The 22,653-nt window shown below is 35.1% G+C and overlaps 1 protein-coding gene across 10 annotated transcripts in view; it reads right to left on the minus strand.

Annotated features, from left to right (window-relative positions):
- Pan3 (poly(A) specific ribonuclease subunit PAN3) overlaps positions 1 to 22,653 on the minus strand; it is a 134,385-nt gene that overhangs the window by 107,377 nt on the left and 4,355 nt on the right. For all 10 annotated transcript variants that reach the window (XM_076872579.1, XM_076872578.1, XM_076872574.1 and 7 more), the window contains 3 exons: positions 4,322 to 4,443; positions 2,767 to 2,833; positions 652 to 722 (listed from right to left, as the gene is read on the minus strand). In XM_076872579.1, coding sequence (XP_076728694.1) covers positions 652 to 722; positions 2,767 to 2,833; positions 4,322 to 4,443 — 260 coding nt within the window. The remainder of the gene's footprint in view (positions 1 to 651; positions 723 to 2,766; positions 2,834 to 4,321; positions 4,444 to 22,653) is intronic.

A 22,653-nucleotide genomic window follows, 5' to 3' on the forward strand; every position in this document is an offset into this window, starting at 1 on the left:
ATAAAATATCATGAAAATCTGCACATGTTGTATTAACCTCAATTCCAATTAAATTTTCCAGCATGAAAAGGTTTTAAATAGTTGGGCCAATTACAAAATGTTGAAAATTTTAAGTTTGCCTTGTAATGAGTTTGTACTGGGGAAGAATCATTGAAATCTAGACCAAGTACTCAAAACTAAAGTTAAAACATGACTAACATTCTTACACCACAGCCAGCTATAACATTAAGTTAGATGTTATTGGGCTGGGTTTGTGGCTCAGTGATAGAGTTCGTGCCTTGCATGCGCAGGCACAGGGTTCAATCCTCAGCACCACATAAAAAAATAAAACAAAGATATTGTGTCCATCTACAACAAATTTTTTTTTAAAATTAGATGTTATCTGAAAAATAATATAATAAGATAAAGGAGAATGAGCAAAAATAAGCAGCAGAATTTCAGCCCATCTCACAAATTTTCTCTATACTTTGCATAAAGATCAAATGAAATTCCACATATGAGGTAAGGAAAAAGAATAAAGAAACAGCAAGAAAAACATTTCAGTCCATAAAAGCTCTCCCTCCTCTTAAGAAAATATTGATACTATGTAGGTAACAATCCCATCATCACCTATAAATTTCATTAGTTTTACCCAAATTTCAATTAACCTACCTTTCTCCTCTGAGAGATGTTGAGGGCACCAAAGTCATTAAATAAGGATGAAGCAGGTGAACTTAGAGCATCTGGAAGGCAAGTTACATAAGTTTCCACACAGACAACTCAGGTAATCCCCCAAATCTAATAAATGTTAACCTGTCAATAATAATAAAAATCATATTCCACAATAATTACACTCAGTTTCTCACACATAGTGAATGTTCAAATATTTTCTGAGTGAATGAAACAAAAACTGATGAATACCTCACTCAGTCCACATTTAGTATATACTTATTCAGAAGTTCTACATATTAGGATATATCTGCTTGATTAGGGCAAGAGAAAAATCAAATATAGGAAAAAAAATCTCGATCTTCTCATTGGCAGGCAGTATATTAATGAAGGAAGTAAGTCTATGTATAGTAAATGCATATTTGTGTTCCTGAGACCAAATCCTAAGGAGGATAAAAAGGGGTGGAAGAAGAGCCAATCATACTCTGATCTAGACTTAGATTTAAACACATCATCAAGGTCTTAAAACCATATACTCTACCAACTATTCTGTATATTCCCCCACCCCTCCCAGCAGTGATAGGGACTAAACCTAGGACCTTGGGCATGCCAGGCAAGCACTCTTACCACTAAGCTACATCCCAAGCCCTCTTTTCTATTTTTTATTTTGAGACAGGGTTTCACTAAATTGCACAGGCTGACAATTTATGATCTTCCTGCCTCAGCATTCCAAGTTGCTGAGATAACAAGTATGCACCACTGAGCCCAGTTCTAGTCCACATTTTTAACAACAGATATTTCATACTCTTACTAAAAGATAAGGTAAACTATTAAGTTTTTAATAATGAAAGTATTAAATGTTTCAAAATACAAACAAAATCCAAAAGATAGGTTTAAAGTTGCATTGTTCTGCAAGCAGCAGTTACAAATAAAATTCTCTCTTTTCATTTTAAAAATCTGAAGTTTCTAGAAAAGTATGCATGAGAACTGATGAAACAGCTTCTCTTCATTTCTGGGCTTTAGTAAATCACACATATTTTAATATCATTAAATTATCTGTGAAATGCTTTATTAAAAAAACAACAAATGTCCTCATTTAAAGGATTCTTAATCTTTTCATAATGCAATGTATATGTAAGTATATTGTAGATTATAGTGTATAGACTGCTGCCTTCTATCTGTATTTTTTAGTCTAAACCTTGATTAGAATTAAAACAAACTTATTATTAAATAATTACTAATGCAAAGAGAAGCAGCATTAGTAACTTTTTTTTGTAACTTTTACATTTAAGATATTTTTATGTAACTTTTACATTTAAGATATTTAAAAATAGGCATGATTATATCATTCACCCTTTGTACTAACTTTGATAACATTGAAAAGACAGCATTTAAACTCTATGAGACTATTAAATATAAAATGATGCAAATAGTTTCTAATATTTTAGAACACTAGGATATTTTAATATTCTTTAACGTTAAAATATTGCTTTTTTCCCATAGCATAAGACTGTAATTTCCAAATAGTGATTGCAATTTGGTATATGCACATAAAATGTCTATCACAGGATATAATATGCAAATTCTTATTCTCATGATTATTTATAATTATTAACACTGTACTGATACAGAGTAATAACTTATGTATTTTTAAAAATAATCACTGAACATTTTTTAAGATAGAACACATAAAAATATCTGGAAATTCTTTATCTTAGACTTTAAAATGTTCATAATTTTTTAAAATAATTTCACTTCTAAAATATACCCCCCAAAAATGATGCAGAGTATTGACAGAGTCCCCTGGAATATAATAATTATTTTTAAAGAAACAAAAGTAGTTAAGTTAAACTATGAAAATAAATAATAAATTTTAATTCATAGTGATTGAGAAGCACTCATTACTGAAGTCTGTCTAATGTGATCTTAATTATTATGTAGATTCATATATATAGAAAAAAAGGAGGAATTTAAATCTTCACAATTACCTGAGTAAGGAGATAATAGATAATTTTTATTTTCTACTTATGCCTGTTTACAATTTTCAAAATCTCTACAAAGGATATAGTGCTTTTAGAATCAGAAATACACACATAAGTAAAAGAGACTACATCTTACCATGGCCTGCATATGGCTTGGCACTGTCGTTTAGAAGGCTTGGGGAGCTGCTACTGTTAGTCATCCTCTGAAAAATAAAATATGTAATATAGCGTCATAGAAAAACACAAAATTAAAAGTATTCAACCAATTATGACTGGCCCTCTTTGCCTCTTCCCTTTCAATTCATCCTTCACCTTACCGACAAACTGATCTTCCTATAAATTTTGCTATCTGAATCACAACTATCTAACCCAAAACTCCCTGAAACACAAATGAAAATTCAGCTCACTAGTCAAGTATTTAAATGCAAAGTTGAAGACCTATTTTGAATTGCCATGTCTATAACTTACTGGCCTGGGTTAGTAAGTTAACTCATAACTACCAAGTTTCCTTTTTGATAAAAATATAAATTTCAATATCTACTCAAGAGGGTGTAAAGTGACTGTAGTAAAATCAATAAATGCTCCAATATCCTCTCTTAATTTGTATTATCCTTCATACACGTTTGATAGCTTAAATGATCAGGCTGCTTATTAATTCTCTAAACATGTTCTCTGCCTTTCCCATTTACTCCATATCCTCTGCATCCCTCCATCCTGGAAGGCCCTTCATGCCCATAAGTCCTTGCCTCATATATGACACCTAACTCAATACCTTGAAAATTTTAAGTCAGGAATTCTCAGCTCCAGTTTTAAGTCTATAATTCTGAACTTAGTCACTCAACTTCTTATTCCGTTTTTGCATGATTAAACAAGGAAAGGTCACATTCTTGAGGTTGTTGAAATGTAAAATATATAAGCACCTGAAATTGTGGCTCATAGGCAACTGAAAGAAGGTATAACTAACTATACATTAAGTTAAACTGCTCATAAAAAAAAAAAAAATCATTCATGTATATGGCTGTGCCTGTTTACATAAATGCTTATAATTCAAATGACCCTTAGAGTGCATATTTACAGTAAATCTAAGCTTTTACATAAATAAGTTAAAATCACTTAGAAAAGCATTAGCTTCCTAAACCCCTCAAAGTCAGTCCAACTTGAAATGTAGACAGTTTTGTTTTTAAATATCCTATTGCAATTATGAAGGCCACCCAGTAGTGCATCACAGAAACAAGAAAGAATAATATACACTATTATGGCAGTTTTCCAACTCACAACATTAGAATACTTCCCAATTTCATTCCAATTCTACAAAAGTTTGCCAAATAAATCTAAAAAAACAATGTAAACAAATATGTTCTTGGCATGGCATCAGTCACATGACAAAAGAAAAACCTAGTGACTAAGAACAAAATGGGAGAGAAAAAAACAATTCAAAGACATTTACATGCCTCAAGTACTGTAGCTTTAAATTTAAAAATTTAAATATTAAATAAAATAAAGCCAGCTATATGCTTCTATACACAAAGGATATTCCTGAAAGAAGGCTTACTTATACCCCACCCATCTCAATGCCTTGTAAAACCTCATCTCACGTTTGAACAATTTAAGATAAACAAAATCTCCAAATGGTCCCCACCCCTGAAATTAACTTCACTGTTTAGTGCAATAGGAAGTCACACTAAGAATACCTGCATCAAGGGGTACTTTGTTTCTACTGGGCTTCCAAAGCCATTGACTCCAATAAAGCTGGTGCTGAAAAAGGAATCTGTGAGACTTGTATCAGTTAAAGCGCCTCCATCCATTCCAGGAACTGAAAGACAAGGAAAATTCAAGTATTTAGAAGACAAAACGTTATTATTTTTCTCTGTTTCTAAATAAGTTTGAAAGTCTCAAATCTCTGCTACACTTATTTTATTTACTAGTTCATAAAACAAGACAAAATCAAACAAGATTTGCTTGGCTACAAGTTAGTAATGCTCATATACCCACTGAAGGACTACTAAGAAATAATTTAAAATCATAGTAATCAATGTGTAGGATTTATTTAAAATGCTCCAGGAAAATGAAACAAAACTGGGAGAACAAAGAAAACAGACTAGCAAAGTGTCAATCACTTTTGAAGCTAGGCGCCAGGGGATCATCATAATACCTCTCTACTTTAAGCAAAGTTTAAATTTTTCTATAATAAAACATTGTATAAAAGAAAGATAATAAAGATAAATAATCCCATGTGTCTATGATATGACAGAAATAGATCTTTCATCTTTTGTCTCCAGTACCTGGCACACAGATCCTGAAATTCTTGTGATTTCCTAACTTAATAGGGGTACTAGGTAAACCTTTTGTTTGAATATTTGTCTGATCCTGGTTCCTGACATAGAGCTCCTAAATTCCTTGGAATTTCCTGGGTAATGGGAGTATCTTTTATTCTAATGAGGTGACTCTTGGGGAGGGTTCCTAGATGAGAGCTGGTCATCAGAAAGACTGAGCCACTACTACAGGCTTGGCACTTTCAGCCCTGTCCCTTATCTCCTCCAGGCAAAACCCATCAGGCCTATGTGATGAAGCCTTCATATAAAGTTCCCATTAGTGGGATTCAAGGAGCTACCAAGCCTGAAGAGTGGCATTCAACATCTTATAGGGACAAGTGCCCATGCTCAGAAACCTTCTACACCTCATCCTATCTACCTTTTTAACTGACTATTCATTTTTTTATTCTTTGTAATAAACCTGTAAAGGTACTTCCCTGAGTTCTGTGAGCCATCATATCAAATTATCAAACTTAAGGAAGAGATCCTGGAAAACTCCAATTTGTAGCCAAGTCAGACAGAAGTATGAATAACCTGGACTATTTGCAACAGGGACCTGAAGAGTGCAAGGTGGAAAAAGAGAAGGGTCAATTTAGTGAAACTGAGTCCTTAAATTGTGGGATATGCACTAATTCTGGGTAATTAGCATTTAACCAAATTATATGGCAGTCAAGTGATGTCCAGAAAGTTGGAGAATGTCTGGAGTCAGAAGTGTTGTGTGATAGTGCAACAGAAAGAAAACAGGAGCTAGTACTTTCCATTTTTTGTGTAATAAACATTTATAATGTAAAGTTAAAAAGAAACATTTTATTTATAATATAATGATCGTGTATGCCTACCTACAGACACAGAAATTACGACAATCAATTCATCAAGATATTAACAATCTGTGTTGCATGACTGAAGAGGTAGTCTTTTATGATTTTTTTGATAATGTAGTTATTTTCATGATGATAAATGAAATCCAAAAGGGAAAAAGTTCCACCATTCCACCAAAAATCCTTGTAACATCTGTTCTTCACCTTTTCTTAATAAAACAATAAATTCTACTTAATATAACAGCACAATTCCAGAGTCAATTTTTTGTATGGCATTTTTATTTCAAATGCTTTTCACTTCAGATACTTCTATTATAAATGTTTTATTTCAAATCCAAGTTTCTCTTTCCTTCATAGTTTACACAAGCTACAAGAACAATTATTGAACCTGCCAGAATTCACAAAATTATAATCTAGGTCGTATTTTAAGACATGTTAAATTCCTTGAAAGCAAGATCCACTAGATCTTTATATGCTCATAAGCATAAAATACTGGTAAAATGAATGAATTAAACTTGTCAAAAGAGAATAAAATCATCCTACAAACTTCCAATCATTTAATAATATCTTATCATTAAAAAACAGAATTTGTCTTGATATATAACCAAATTTCTGGTAGAGACTTACATTATATTAAACCAATTTACATTCCTTTCAGATACACAGCTTTGATAGAAAAAAACCCTTATGCTCCTTACCAGAAACAAATTACTACATTTAACAAAAAAGGGGGAGTGGGAAAAATAATATGTCCAGAAATCAACAGTTACACTTTTTTTTAAGTAAACATTCCACACTGAGACTTGCACTTCTGATACTTCAATTTGAAAAATCACTAAGATTATCCTACATAGATTATGAAGATATTAATATTTTTAAAATTAGTAAGAACGGTCACATGCCCTATCTACCATAACTCATCAGATGTTCATGGGATATTTTAAATTTAAATTATATAAATATAAGATATAGTACTGACCTTAGTTACCAAGTACAGATAATCAAGAACTTTTCATTCCTTCAAATCCATATTTTTGTAATCAGCTTTAAGTAAACTTTATACATATTCTACAGAATAATATTTGCAGTCCGCTTCAAATAAATATTTATCCCTAGAAAAGTTCTCTCTTATTGTACATTATATCTCTATATGCTATAATCTGAATATTTCCCCCAAAATTCTTAAATTGAAACTTCATTCACAATATAATTGTATTAAGAGGTTGGGTACTTAGGGGATTAAATCACAAGGATGGGAAGAATGTCCATATAAAAGATATGCAAGGGAATATGTTTATCCTATTAAATAAAAATTACAAGAGGCCATTGTTTTAGACTAAACTGTGGTCTTAAAATTCTAAAAATCAAAATTCTAAAAATCACTTGTACTAACTTTCCTGACACCAGCACAAACTAACCTGTTTATTTCCAGGATATCAGGATTATAGAGACAACAAAATTTCTGGATCAAGCCAATTTCAACTGGCATAATAATGAAGTTACCTGCCTTAATCCTTACACAAAAAATGTTAACTTAAAGTAACTGATGTTAACAACAAGTTGTTTTTCTATCATTCTGACTTGTGGTTCCTCTTTGAAATGATCAGTCTTTTTGTTCTTTTGTTCTGGTTTTCTTCAGACTTTCAATTATTTTTTAATTTTTACTTTTATTTATTTATTCATGCATACAGTACTAGGGACTGAACCCAGGGGTACTTTCCCACTTAGCTATATCCCTGGCCCATTTTATTTTTTGAGTCAGGGTCTCACTAAATTGCCAGAGCTAGCCTCCAACTTGTGATCCTCCTACCTTGGCCTCAAAAGCTGGAATCAGTAGCTGGGATTATAGGTGTATGCCACCACATCCAGCTTTCTTCAAGCTTTTCTATCTAAAAAAAAAAACAAACCTCCCTTGCTTAACCCAATGAATTCTTATTCTGTTTTAAGGAATAAAGTGCTATCCAAATCTAGAACTGAAAATAAAACCAACTTCAGATTAAACTAAATTGCTACAACTTTGTCCTTTGACAGCCTCTTCTATGTGAGGATGGAGCAACAATTTTTCTAAAACAGAACAGCCCTCACCAGCCAATGAATCTGGTAGCAACTTGATCTTGGACTTTCCAATCTCAGAACTGTAAGAAATAAATTTCTGTTCTTTATAAACTACCCAGTCTTAGGTGTTTTGTTATAGGTACAGAAACTGGTACCAAGAAGTGGTAACAGTTTTAATATTTGCTTTTTATAAGGCAGAACTTTCGAGCAATAAACTCTGATGTTTGGGAGAAGAAAATTGAAGCAAAGTATGAGGCTGCTACATGGCTTATGTTCACTACTTCCAGTAAAGTGTAAGGAAAACAAGTTAAAGATAGAACTTATAATCAAAAGGGAAACTGCTAAGAGCCACAGCCAAGTAATATGATACATGGCATTTTTGGTTGAAAGGTGATGCCAACTAGCCATTGAGATGATATGATTATGTTAAGATTTGCATTCATATGGATATTGGACTCCTGCTGTCCACCTCGGCCTGCTACGGGACTCCTGGAGAGTTCCCATTGGTTGGGGAAGTGCAGTAGGAGGGAATTCCGGAGGAGGAACTGCCTCTTGGGTTCCCGGTGAATGTGGAGTGGGTCCATCCGGAATCTCCCTGGATGCATACGGAGCATTGGAAAAAATAAAGCTTGTTCCTGCTTGAGTGGCTCGTGATTTTGTGCCCAGCCAGACTGCGGCAGGAAACAACCTAGATTTGGAAAATTTTTAGTTGGGCAGGTCACAAAAACTAAAAAGAAGTGCTCTGAACAGAACACTAAGCAATTATTTTACAAGGAGATTAGTATGTATAAAAGGAAGCCAATTTTGCTTTTCATCCAGATAATGGAAGAATGACTTCAAGGACATTTTGGATATTTTCCCGACCCCCACTCCTATCACAATGCCAGAGTCTTGAGGTATTTGCTAATGGTATCTAGAAAGAGGTAATTACAATTAGATGAGGTCATGAGGATGGGGTCAACATGATGGCATCTTTTATAAGAATAGGAGGGCTGGGGGATATAGTTCAGCTGTAGAGCACTTACCTAGCATGCTTGAGGCCCTGAGTTCCATTCCTAGCACCGTCAATTTTTTAAAAAGGAGGAAAAGAGGAGGAGGATCACTAACAAGATAATGCTCACTCTAAGTGATATAGATATAAATTTTTTAGTCTGACATTTGCAAGCCCTCAACAATCTGTTCTCGACTATCATACTACTATTTCCTAAAATGTCCTACGTTTCAGTCTCAGATCTACTTACTAGCTACAAAGTCTTAGGCAAATGCTTATAAAATGGAGATAATACAATCCTTTATAAAATGAGAACTAAATCACCTCCCCGAAAATTTCAATGGAGAATTATTAAAAAACAATGCAAGTTCTTAAAAAGTTTTTTGATTTTTGTTTTTAAAGCCAGCCACTGTAGCACATGCCTAAATTCCCAGCAACTCAGTAGGCTTGTTATGCAGATGGTTCACAAGTTCAAGGTCATCCTAGACAAATAAGTGAGTACCTGCCTCAAATGAAAAAGACTGGGGCATAGCTAAGTGATACAGTGTGTGCCTACCAAGTGCAAAGCTATGGATTCAATCCCTAATACCACTGAAAACAGGAAGAGGAAGAGGAATAAAGAAAAATTCTTTTTAAACCCTTGAGATTGTACAACTTTTTAGACTGTAAATTTACAATTTAAAGGTACGTAAATAATATTTCAATGAAGCTAATTCTCTTTTTAAAAATATTTTTTTAGTTGTAGTTGGACACAATAACTTTATTTTATTTATTTTTATGTGGTCTGAGGATTGAACTCAGGACCTTGCACATACTACATGAGCATTCTACCAATGAGCCACAACCCCAGCCCCAGAAGCTAATTCTTTTAACCCAGAGAAAAAAGGGATTATTTGATAAATGAATTAAAACAATGGGTATCCATCTAAGGAAAAAAGTGAATACATTACACCATTATTTCCAAAACATTAAAGATCACAGTCTAAAATAATAAGCACATATATCTCCTATTAAAATATCTTATAATAATAACATTATTTAACTACTCTCTTCTGTCAAATTATATGCTCACTCTATTTTCTTCTTTCTTTCTTTTTCTTTCTTTCTTTCTTTCCTAGAGACTGAAGCCAGCCTTGAACATTCTAAGCACACACTCTGCCACTGAACTACACCACCAGACCCTCACTATATTCTTAAAAATAATCCTATACTTTACAATCTAGAAAAAACTCAATCCCTACACACACACCTGGGCTCCATATTCCAGACTGAGACATGATGAAAAAGAAGAAATACACAGAGTTAGACAGGAACACCAACTTTTGCCACTTACTCTTTATATGATCTTGAGGGGGAAAAAAAAGTTTCTTTGCTTCATCTAAAAAGGATGTAATTCTATCTCAGAGTTGTGGTAGAAAAATGGATCAACCCATGCAAAGTACTTAGCATCCTATCTCACAGGTAATCATAAATGCTTTTTCTCCCCTCTTCTCCAGAAAGTCTTCCCCAATTAAACTGTTAAAACCTCCACTTCTTTTTTTTTTTTTTTAATATTTATTTTTTAGTTTTCGGCAGACACAACATCTTTGTCTGCATGTGGTGCTGAGGATCGAACCCAGGCCGCACGCATGCCAGGTGAGCGAGTTACCGCTTGAGCCACATCCCCAGCCCAGAACCTCCACTTCTTGATAACATTGATATTGCTTGTTTGGGGGGCGGGGGAGAGCAATGTAATTCTTTTTGACATGTTTTATATTGCTATTTTCAATTCTTTAAGCCTTTATTCTTACATGCTTCTGTCTCATCTATTTAAATTATCTGTAATTATACTATATTTGTATAATTGCATATACTTTATACCTTTCTGTATTCTTTAATCAATTTATTTTGATTCAATTTCTTGAGAGTAGAAGTTTTTTGTTGTTGTTTCATTTTGTTTTTGTTGTGCTGGGACTGAACCCAGGGCCTTGGACATGTGAGGCAAGCTGTCTATCAACTGAGCTATATCCCCAGCCCCCGAGAACGTTTTTTAAGTCAATAAAAAGATACAATAAATACTCACTCAAACTTTATAAAATACTTAATGAAAATGATATTTTATTATTATTATTTTTTAATTTTTTGTTTTCGGCAGACACAACATCTTTGTTTGTATGTGGTGCTGAGGATCAAACCCGGGCCGCACACATGCCAGGCGAGCGTGTTACCACTTGAGCCATATCCCCAGTCCAAAAATGATATTTTATTGACTTTATTTTTCCAATGAGGATATTAAGACTCAGAGATGATGACAATACAGCAAGTGCAGCCCCTCAGTCATCACCTGTACTGTCCTTTACTAGATTGTGAAATAGTCACAGACTGAGCAAGCACAGCTGATTGTGAGGCCTGCTTCAACAATATATTTAATCTAAGTCTCATTTTCATCCTATGTAAAAACAGAAAGATAATACCTACTTTTCCGGTTTGTTGTGAGAATAACACAGTATATTGGCATACCTGGATAATATAAGATGCCCATTAAATGGTTAGATGCCCATCAAATGGTTAATTATTATGGTTATCATCTGTATCCACTTATTAGTTTGTTCATAAAAATCTATTCTTTCTGATGAAACAATAACAAAAAGAAAAATGTACCAGGCACAGAGCACATGCCTATAAACCCAGCTACTTGGGAGGCTGTGGCAGGAGGATCACAAGTTCAAGGCCTGTCTGAGGAACTGAGAGACCTTGTCTAAAAAGAGAAGTAAAAAAGGCCTGGGGATAGTAGCTTTGTGGTAGTTTGATGATGTGCCCTAGGGTTGAATTCCCCAAATGGAAAAGAAGAAAAAAGAAAGAAAGAACTCTACTAGGAGTAATATTCCACATAATTTTCTTTCTTAAATTTTTAATATAAATGGTGAAAAGGTAGACTAGTACATTTTACCCATCTGTTATAAAATCACAGGATTTGTTTTGAAAAAGATTCAACCCCAAAGTAGGTGGCTAAGCAAGACATTTTTCTGTTTGAAGGGCTGGACTTCTCTAAAAGCTCACAAACAAAAAGACCAAGAGAACTATAAGAAAACAGTAATATATGCCTGCACTACATTTCTAGCCCTTATGACAAAGTGTGAAGAGTCATAAAGGGACCAGGTCCATATCTTCAATTCTCTACTTAAGTCTGAATCATCCTAACCAACATTGCTGACAAGCAGAAAGAAGTGAGATCCTAGTAATACAGAGCATCAATCATGAGTCAAATGTATTAGGCATATTTACTTATGAAGAGGATGAAATACCTGGAGTTTAGACAAAAATGCCAACTTTTGCCACTAACTAACTATATGAGACATTTAGATAAATGTCTGAAGAGACAGATGTACTAAATACCCTATCTGATCATTATACAAGATAAACATATATTGCAATGTCAAACCATACTCCAGTAATATATATAATTACCATGTGTCAATTAAAGATAAAATATAGGGCCTGAGTGTATGCCTTAGCGATACAATACTTGCTTAGCATGTGTGAGACCTACAGCTTGATCCTTAGCACTAACAGAGAAAATAAAGGGGGAGGGGTGTGAATTTGAATAGGTACAAAGGGAGAACATGTAAAATGAGAACCTGGGATGATGTTTCTACAAACAAAGCAATGCCAAAGACCGCCAGCAAACTATCAAAAGTTAGGTCAGGTTCTCTTTCACAAAGAATAGATTCTCCCTCACAGCCCTCAGAAGAAGGCAATCCAGTCCACAGCTTGATAGCAGATTTCTAGCTTCCCAAATTTTGAGAATAAATTTCTATCCTTTATCCCCCACAAAAGATGCAACACAGGTATATCATTAAAAAAAAAAAAAAAGTTAAATGGAAATTAATAGTCAAGAGAAAACACAGAGGCAGATACTATACCAAAGGGGTTGTGGGGGGTGTGAAGGGTGAGGAGGGTATTTCCAGGAAAACAGGAGAGAGATCAGTGGATTCAATTAAGTAAGAAGGAGGAGGAAAAGGGAAAGGGAAGAACAGTAGAATGAAATTGACCAAACTATCCTATATACATATATGAATATACCACAGTGAATTTCATTCACCTTTATGTGTATTTATAAAATACTAATTTAAAAAAACAAAACCATTAATAATAGAAGAAAGATCAAGAGAGGAGAAGAAAGGGAAAACGGGAGGAGAGAGGAAGAGAGGGAAAGGGGAAGTACTGGGGACTGAATTAGAGCAAATTATATTTCATGTTTGTGAAATTATGTCAAAATGAACCCTAATATTATGTACGTGTAACTATAATGTACTAATTTAAAAAATTTTAAAAAAGAGAGAAAGACAAAGAAAACAGGCAAGGTGGCACAAGCCTGTAAGCCCAGCTACTTGGGATGCTAAAACAGAAGGATCACAAGTTTGAGGCCATACAGAAGACATTAGCAAGACCTAGTCTCAAATTAAATTAAAAAGAACTGGGGATTAACTCAGTGATAAAGTACTTGCCCAGCATGTACAAAGCCCTGGGTTCAATACTAAGGTGCTAGGGGAAAAAAATATACTTTAAAAAAAAAACAAAAAACCTGTTCACTTAGTACTAGAGTGTGTTCTCCATAGTGTATTAGAAGCTTGATCTAATGTGTGGTATTATTAAAAAGTGGTGAAACCTTTAAAAGGTAGAACCTAGTAGAAGATGACTTGCTCACTGAGGGTACTGCCCTCAGACGGAATTAAAGTAATTCCCAAGGGACCTTGGATTAGTCTCACGATAAGGTTACTATTAAAGAGCAAGATTAGTACCTCTCTGCTCTTTGGCTTCCTGTCTTGCCTTGTGATCTCTCTTTCTCTCAAATGAACTACTGCTTCAATGCCTTCAGCCATATGATATTACAAGGGGCAGGGTGGAGGAGCTGGGGATGTGACTTGGTGGTTAAGTGCCCCTGGGCTCAATCCCTGGTACCAAAAAAACAGATTAAAAAACCTAAGTCAGATCAGATCACTTCCTTTGACTGAATACAAAAGCAGAAGTCTTAACTCTTCCCCCTTCTTCACTCCACATCAAATTGTCTCTAGCCTTCTAAATGTGCCAGGTAGTCCCCATCTCTAATATCAATGCTCCAGCTATTCCCTCTGCCTAAGATAATCTTTTTCCTCTTAACTAGCTTAGCTCTCTTCCTTTCAGTTTACATTCAAATAGTTCCATCAATGAAGCTCATCCTGATCTGTTTATTAATGTACCAACTCAACCTTACTTCTACATCCTCATTGCCTCTTACTCTATCCTATTTCCTTTTTCACAGCACATCATCTTCCAACATACTATAAAATTAATGGAGTTATGTTTATAGTGTCTGCCATACTCACTAAATGTAAAGTCTGCGAAGGAAAGAGGCTTTTATCTACTTTATTTTGCCTAATACCTAAATAGTAACTAACATACACACCAGTAAATGTTTATTAATTAAGTGAATGAAGATGGGCATGGTGGCACACTCCTACAATCCCAGCTTTCTCAGGAGGCTGAAGCAGGAAGATCACAAGTTAGATGCCAGTCTGGACAACTTACAAAGATCCTATCTCAAAATTTTTAAAAATAAAAAAGGGTGGGGGGATGCAGTTTGATGAGTTCAATTCCCAATTATAGCAAAAATAAAATAAATGAACGAATGACTCTCCATTTGTTTTTTAAAGACATTATCTGTATATATGAAATATTTTTGTGATATATAAATGAGCACCTTACTTAAATTTTTCTTTAAAAGCTGCATTGCTAATTTTTCCAAGCTTTGGGACCTGGGAGAAGATACCCTGTCCCATCTTTGTCAAGAATACTCTTCTTCAGAGATGGCTGATATACTGCTAGAGTCTAAAAACTTTATGAAAGATCACTTATGCAATTCAAAAGGCTCTAGGCTAGGGATGCAGTTCAGTGATAGAGCACATGCTCTGCATGCACAATGTCCTGGTTCAATCCATAGCATTAAAAAATAAAGTCTCCATTCCACTTTTGTCCTTCACCCCCGATTACCTCAAGTATGCAAGTAGATTCAAGAACAGCAATATTAAGACAGATTTATGAACAGGTGAGCAAAATAAGAAAGTTAAACCAAATGATACATGAAGTCCTTTCCAACTTTATCCAGCTCTATTTGTGCTTGAAGGTATCAAGAATGTAGATGAATAATGAAAGACAAATAATAATATTACATACATAAACAAAATTCCCCAGCAACTACTAGACTATTTACAAATACTATAAAGTTACAAAAGATATGATTTACCTAACTATCTCTAGACATATCTCTGCCATAGTTACAATATGAACAAATATTTTAAATATCTTATTTTTAGCCAATGGTAAATAAAATGCACAGACTATCTTAACATACCAAGTTTGAACCATGTTACTGAAGATTCTGTAAGCTCCCTAAGATACTATATGTTGTATATTTGTATATTTTTACTTACAAATAAGTGTATATATGTATTAAGACATAACAACTTGGGGCCATCATTTTGTAACAGTAAGACAGGGGTTGAGGGAGTACATCTCAGTGGTGGAGTGCTTGCCTACCAGGGGCAAGTCACTGGATTCACTGTCCAGCAAAACAACAACAAAAAGAATCTAAATACCCACCATATAAACCTGGTGACACAAACATGCAATGGAACATTATGCAGCCATAGGAAAAGAAAATAAGACAGTTCTTAATTTTTTCCCATGTGAAAGTGGAACAAAATGTAAGCAATTAGGAAAGAAAATTCAAAATGCATTAGGGGGCTGGGGATGTGGCTCAAGCTGTAGCGCACTCGCCTGGCATGCATGCGGCCCGGGTTCGATTCTCAGCACCACATACAAACAAAGATGTTGTGTCCGCCAAGAACTAAAAAATAAATATTAAAAAATTCTCTCTCCTCTCTCTCTTTAAAAAAAAAAAAATGCATTAGGCTTCCATGTGTGTACTCACATATGTATGTACATGTGTGTCAATATGTACTAGAGGTCCAGAAATAAAAACACATGAATGATAGTATAGATAGAAAACATTCTTGAGTTGGACACAAGTATAAGCCTAATTACTGGGGAGGCTAATGCAGGAGGATTATAAGTTTAAAGACAGCCTAGGCAACTTACTGAGATCCTAACTCAAAATAAAAAAAATAATAATAAAAGGAAGGCTAGGAATACAACTCAGTGGCACAACACACCCCTGAGTTCAATTCTCTGTACAATTCGACCAACAACAACAACAGAAAGTGAATATTTTTTAAAAGGATAAGAATTAAACTAAAAAGAGTAACTGCTTTTAAAGAAAGGAACCAGGAAACTTGGGGGGAAAGGAGACTATTTTCCTCTCTGTGTCCTTCTATGCTATTTAAATTTTTAACTTATGTATTACAATTTTAATTTAAAAAATAAGACATTGTTCACACTTTTCTAAAGCTGAACTTTTTCATCTTAAAAATATGATTAAAAGCTAGCTTTAAAAAACTAGGGACAAGGGGTAAGATTGTGGCTCAAAGGTAGAACGCTTCCCTAGCACGTGTGAGGCACTGGGTTCAATTCTCAGCACTATATATAAATGAATAAATAAAATAACGGTCCATCAACAACTAAAAAATTGTTTAAAAAAAAAACTAGGGACGATATTTTTTAAAGAAAAGGTAATATATCAAAAGAGACGTCAAAAAAGGAGGAGTTTGTTTTTTTTTTTTAATGAAGAGGACTATTATCTACATGCTAATTAACTCAGTTAAAAATAGTGATTAATATGCCCTTATCTACACACTGATATTAATCTGCTGAGTGGTCAGTATTTCCAAAAGTTGAAAAGAGGAAGAAGGGAAAAATTTCAAAGATTAAATATGAAATAATTTGTATTCTAGAACATGAACATCTTAAAAACACATAAACCATTTAGAGCCAAAGGGATTTTGAATATCATGTATTCCATATTCCATTCTCCTTTTTTACAGATAAAGAAATGTATTTCCACATAGACCAAATGAGTAGTCCAAGACCACAAAGTTATTGTATAAGACAAAGCACTAAAATAAAATCCCAAAACCCTCAGTCCAGTATTAATTCCTATATGCTAAAAGGATACACAAATACTAGATGTATTAATTTGTCAACAAATATAAAGTAACAGCTCATCAAATATTTTATCATATTCTAATGTGGATCATTAAACTACAAACAGAATATAAAGTATGCTAACATGGAAAAACATATGTGAGAAATGCTTCAAAACTCATGTGTGTCCCCATATATGTTCCAGACTGAATTCTGTTTCCCCAAAATTCCTACATGAATCCCTAACCACCAATGTGACTGTATTTGGAGATAAGATCTTCAGGAGATAATAAAAGTTAAATGAAGTCATAAGGGTGGGAACCTAATCCAAGAAGCCTGGTGCCCTTATCAGAAGAGGAAGGAGGAAACATAAGCACCCTGCTCTGTGAGTGCAACATGAAAGGCCATGTAAAGACAAGATGTAGCTCTGCAAACCAAGAAAGTCCTCACCAAGAACTCAATTTCCCAGCACCATGAACAGGGACTTCCATCCTAAGAACTAAGAAAGATATTTTGGGCCTGGCTAGGTGGTAGCACATGCCTGTAATCCCAGCAGCTCGGACGGCTGATGAGGCAAGAGTATCTCAAGTTCAAAGCCAGCCTTAGCAACAGCAAGGCGCTAAGCAACTCAGTGAGACCCTGTCTCTAAATAGAATTCAAAATAGAGCTGATGATGTGGCACAGTGGTCAAATGCTCCTGAGTTCAATCCCCAGTAACCTCCTCTTCCCTGCCCCGCCCAGCAAAAAAAAAAAAAAAAGGTGTTTTGGTTTGCTTTTGGCAATCATTTATCTTATAAAAGAGTCACTTCAAATGTACTTTCATGAAAAGAAATACATTACCTGGACTTCACCTAGACTTATGTTATATCCCCTCCTTGAGTTTTCCTCATAAAACTTATTAAGACCTATTATTATCTTATACATGTATGTTCCCCACAAGATCAATTAGGGCAGAATTCATTTTGTTCACTATTCTCTTCCTTTCACCTAGATTAGAATTTATCACTCTATAAGCACATTAATAAGTGAAATAGATGGTATTATAAAATCTTTGTTATATACTTTGTGTATTATAAAATAAAACTGTTTACACCTAGACCAACTATGCTAATGGAAAATTCTCAATACTTAACTTCTCACAAGTTGATACAGATGTGTGGAATGAAAAGGTTAGTCCTGGCTTAAAACTAGTTTTGCCACACGCTGTTTCAAAGTTAGTATAATATGGACTTCAAGTTTTGCATGGCACTGCTCTCTTCCACTTGTATAGACAACCACAACTTAATAACCTATATCTTATTTTACTGTTCTTTAACATGTGCTCTCAAAAGTTTGAGAAAGAAAGGAAATACAGGGGTTAAACACAGATTTATTGTTAACAATATTCAATAACAGTAGCAACTTGGACTGAGACTCACTATGTAGCAGGCAATGCCTAATGGCATCTCATGAAATCTCACAGCAACTCTAAAGTAGGTACTATTATTATTTCCACTTGGGGGTGAGGGATTCTGGGAATTGAACCCAAGGGCCTCATACATGCTAAAAACGCATCCTCAACTGAGCTACACCTGCAGCCCCAATCTCCATTTTTTTTTAAAGCAGCAAAGAGGTGTCTATTTAGAGCTAGTTTGGTCCTCCACGCACACAGCAACTGGTGACGCTGAGAAGCCCCGAGCCCAGGGTTTGCAGCAGTTTTATACACTCTTTGGGGAAGGCAGGGATTTCACATACATCATAGTGTCTCTTAGCAAATCATCACACACCTTGGGAAAAATCAAACAACAATTCTTAACATTGATTAGCATATTCACTGGCAGGAACAAGTTGGGTAAGGGTAATTGGTTAGTACAAGAGGGGGATTCGTTTGAACTGACTGGTTTAAGCCACGAGGGGAGTACGTGCTGAACTACATGGTTTCCCAACATGTTATCAACCACCATAAACTAATGGGAAGGTCTTCTGGCATCCCAGGTATTTTCCCTGTCTCATGCTGATTGGTGGTTGCTAGGGGATTGCTATGGGTCCTCACCTAGCCTGACTGAGTCAGGGACACCTGGCTCCCCAGATCTCTCCTGTTATTTGTAGATAAACAACTCAGCAGGGTGGGTATGTGCCTAGGAGTGCTCTGTGAGTCTTTCCAAGGACAAGGATCACACCCCCTTCCTTGGACAGGCTTTGCTCCAAGGCTGGTTTTTCATTCCCCCCTTTGTCTGGAAACTTGGGAACTAATCACGGTTCCCTCAGTTGAGAGTCTACCTGGACAGGCGCTACATCTTGGTAGAGTAAACAGTAACCCTCAGGGGATAGTCTTCAACTTCCCAGACTCACTCAAAATTGGCCTCCTAGATCCAACCTTTCTCGCTTTACCGATCTACACTGTCTATTTATTTCTGGCTTCATTCCCCCCTCCAATTTTAGGAACTCCTTATTGCTGTAAGGAGAAGGGGCAACAGCTCATTCTGGCTACTTCAGAGCTGAGAGAGGGCGTCGAACTTGAGGGGGATCCAGGACTTGGGGGACGACTTGGGGGATGTGAGTTCCCTTTTAGAAGTCAGTCCAATCTCCATTTTTGAGATGAGAAATCTGAAACTGAGTATTCCATCTGAGATATGTCTTTTTCCAAAGCTTTCACTACTAACCAAATTAGAGCTGTAAAAGAACCATATTTTGGTAAAATTAATTTATTGGTTTTCAAATAATGTTTCCAAAACATAAGCACTGACATAACAGATATTTTGGCTACTAAAAACTGAGCACCTTTAATATTAAAGTTATTGTGAAAATCTAGCAAGTTGAAAATATTAAAATTTCATCAATAAAATGTCAAGAATCAACGATTCAAGCCAGGCAAAATTTTGCACACCTATAACTCCAGCCTCACAAGAGGCTAAAGCTGGAGGGTAGTAAGTTTGAGACCAGCCTGGGCAAAATAGCAAAACCCTATCTCAAAAGAAAGCAAAATAACAACAAAACAAAAGAACAAGTCAGTTGAACACAATTCATATTTCAGCCTCAGAAAACTCTCAAGTACAACAGAATATGAAACGTCAAAAATTAAAGTAAATGACTTAGTTTTTTAAATCAACAATTATTTCATAAACAACAATCCTGAATGCTAGAATATTGCCAGGTCAAAAGAAAAGCTAGAGTTAGAAAATGTAATATACTACATACATAAAAAGTAAGTAACAAATAAAGACAGAAAGTTCAAAAAGTATAGTTCTCTTACAAAGCTGAAACATGATTGCAACTAAGTGTACTATGAAAAAGTCTTTGTGGTTCCATTTTCCAATGCTTGCACAGTTAATAATACAATTTTCTCACTTTCAGAAATTTAGTTTAAATCTATGTGAAACACTAACAAAACAATTCTGCAAATGTGAAGTACTAAGGCAATCTTCAAAAACTTAAAAGCCTAGATATTAACAAGTTACCCAGTTTGAGTAGAGCGAAGAGTCTTATCCCACTAACAGTCCTAATTCCAATACAAATAATGGTTGACCTTTTGGTAAACCAGAAATCTGTATTTCTCTATTAAAGTTGTTATCAACTAACCCAGTTAAAAAATCAATATACAAGGAAATTAAAAACACAATTTTACAAATTTTAGCCATCACAATGGTTACAATTATAAGACAGAGAATGCCAAGTTTGAGGGAGAAAGGGAAGCAAGTGAAAATCATCAACTTCTAGAATGAGTGTAAATGTGGTATAATCATTTGAGAAAAGTTACTTGACATCATTTAATAGTGCTGAACCCTATTAGGCACATGAATCCTATTAAGACACAGAAATATTCCACTAATAAGTAATCCAAGGAAATGTGTAGACTTGCTCACCAAAATTCATGTAAGAAAATTCCTAATAGACAAAAACTGAAAACAATCTAAATGCCCACCAACAATAAAATAAGAAAATAAAATGTGGTACATTCATTCATACAAAGTAACTCTATTCAGAAAGGAGATTAAAGAGGTTGTTCCTACAAAATAACATGAATGTATCTCGCAGGCATTTGTTGAAAGCAGCTCACTTATGACTACATACTATATTATTCCACTGACAGAAAAGTTCAAAAAGTACAAAATTAGTCTGTAATGCTAAAAATCAGTATAATAGTTACCTTTGGGAAAGGGTAATGAGAGGACAAAGAACAGAACTTTGAGGGGTACTGATTAAGTTCTATTTCTTGATCTCATCGATACTTATATGGTACATGTTGTCTTATGAAAATTCTAAGAACTTATCTAGGTGTGTGCTCTGGGTTTATTATGACCCCTAAAGTTCACATATTGGAAACTTATTCTGCAATGTAACAGTGTTGGAAAGTAGAGCCTAGTAACAGGTGATCAGGTCAAGTGGGCTATTCCCTCATAAACAGATTAATGTCCTCATCTTGGGAGTGGGCTGGTTATTTCAAGAGTGGATTTGTTACAACAATGAGTTCAGTCAGCTTGCTCTCTTGCCCTTCCACTTTCTGTTATGGGATGACACACACAAGGACTTCATCAATGATGGTACCTGGGCATCCCAGCCTCAAGAATAGTGAAAAATAAATTGTCTTTATAAAGTACTTGAGTCTGTGGTATTCGGTTATAGTAACACAAAACATACTAAAAAAACTGGCAAGGAAAGTGGAGCTGTTGCTATAACAACTACCTGAAAATGTGGAAGCAGCTCTGGAACTGGATAATGGGTAGAGAGAGGCTGGAACAGATTTGAAATGAATTCTGGAAATAGCCTGTACTACTGTGAACAGAACGTTAAGGCCAATTTTGGTGAGGGCTCAAAAGAAATTAGCTGTAGGAAAAGTCTGAGACTTCTTAAAAGTTATTTAAGAAGTTATGCTAAGAATGCTCATGGAAATATAGATAGCAAAGGCAAATCCGATGAGATCTGGGCTAGAAATGAAGAACATAGTATTGAAAACTGGACTAGAGGGCCTCCAGTCACAAATTCAGGCCCTCCAAATTCACACAGAATTTGACTGAACTGTGTCCATGCCTGAGAGCTTTATGGAAGTAGTTTTAGAACAATGAACTAGGATATCAACAAAATATTGAAATAGCTACATGACTACTTTTAACTATACACAGTAAAATACAAGAGAAAAGAAATTACATAAAGACAGAATTTATAATTAAAAGAGAAACAGAAGAAGATTTAGAAAATTCATAGCCTAATCAAGAATCAAAAGAGACATTTAGGAATACAAACCAAGAATGTGGCCAAGCTACCCTTTGCAAAGATTAGTACAGATAGAAAGAGAAGGGGTTACAAAGATGACGAGAGAATGACCCTATTATGGTTTAGATATTAAGTGTCCCCCAATAATCATGTGTGAGACAATGCAAGATGGTTTAGAGGACAAATTATAGGGTTATGAGAGTCTTAACCCAATCAGTGAATTAATCCCCTTATGGGTGGTAACTGAGGGCAGGTAGGGTATGGCTAAAGGACGTGGGTCCCTGGGAATATGCCTTTGTGGTATTTATTTGCATCTGAGAGTAGAGTCTCTCTCTGCTTCCTGATCATGATGTGAGCTGCTTCCTTTCGCCGAGATGTTCTATCTCACCTCCAGCCACGAAGAGCTGGCTGCCTATGGACCAAGATGTCTGAAACTGTATGCCCTGAAATAAACTTTTCCTCCTTTACAACTGTCTGGTCAAATCTTTTAGTCAGAGGAATGAGAAAACTAACTACAACAGGTCCCAAAAGCATTTCAAAGATCTCTGAAGCTTCCTCTCTCATCAAAGGCCCAGAGCTCTAAGGCAGAATGGTTTGGG

Source organism: Callospermophilus lateralis, chromosome 12 (genome assembly GCF_048772815.1).
Source record: "Callospermophilus lateralis isolate mCalLat2 chromosome 12, mCalLat2.hap1, whole genome shotgun sequence".
Classification (NCBI taxonomy): Eukaryota; Metazoa; Chordata; class Mammalia; order Rodentia; family Sciuridae; genus Callospermophilus; species Callospermophilus lateralis.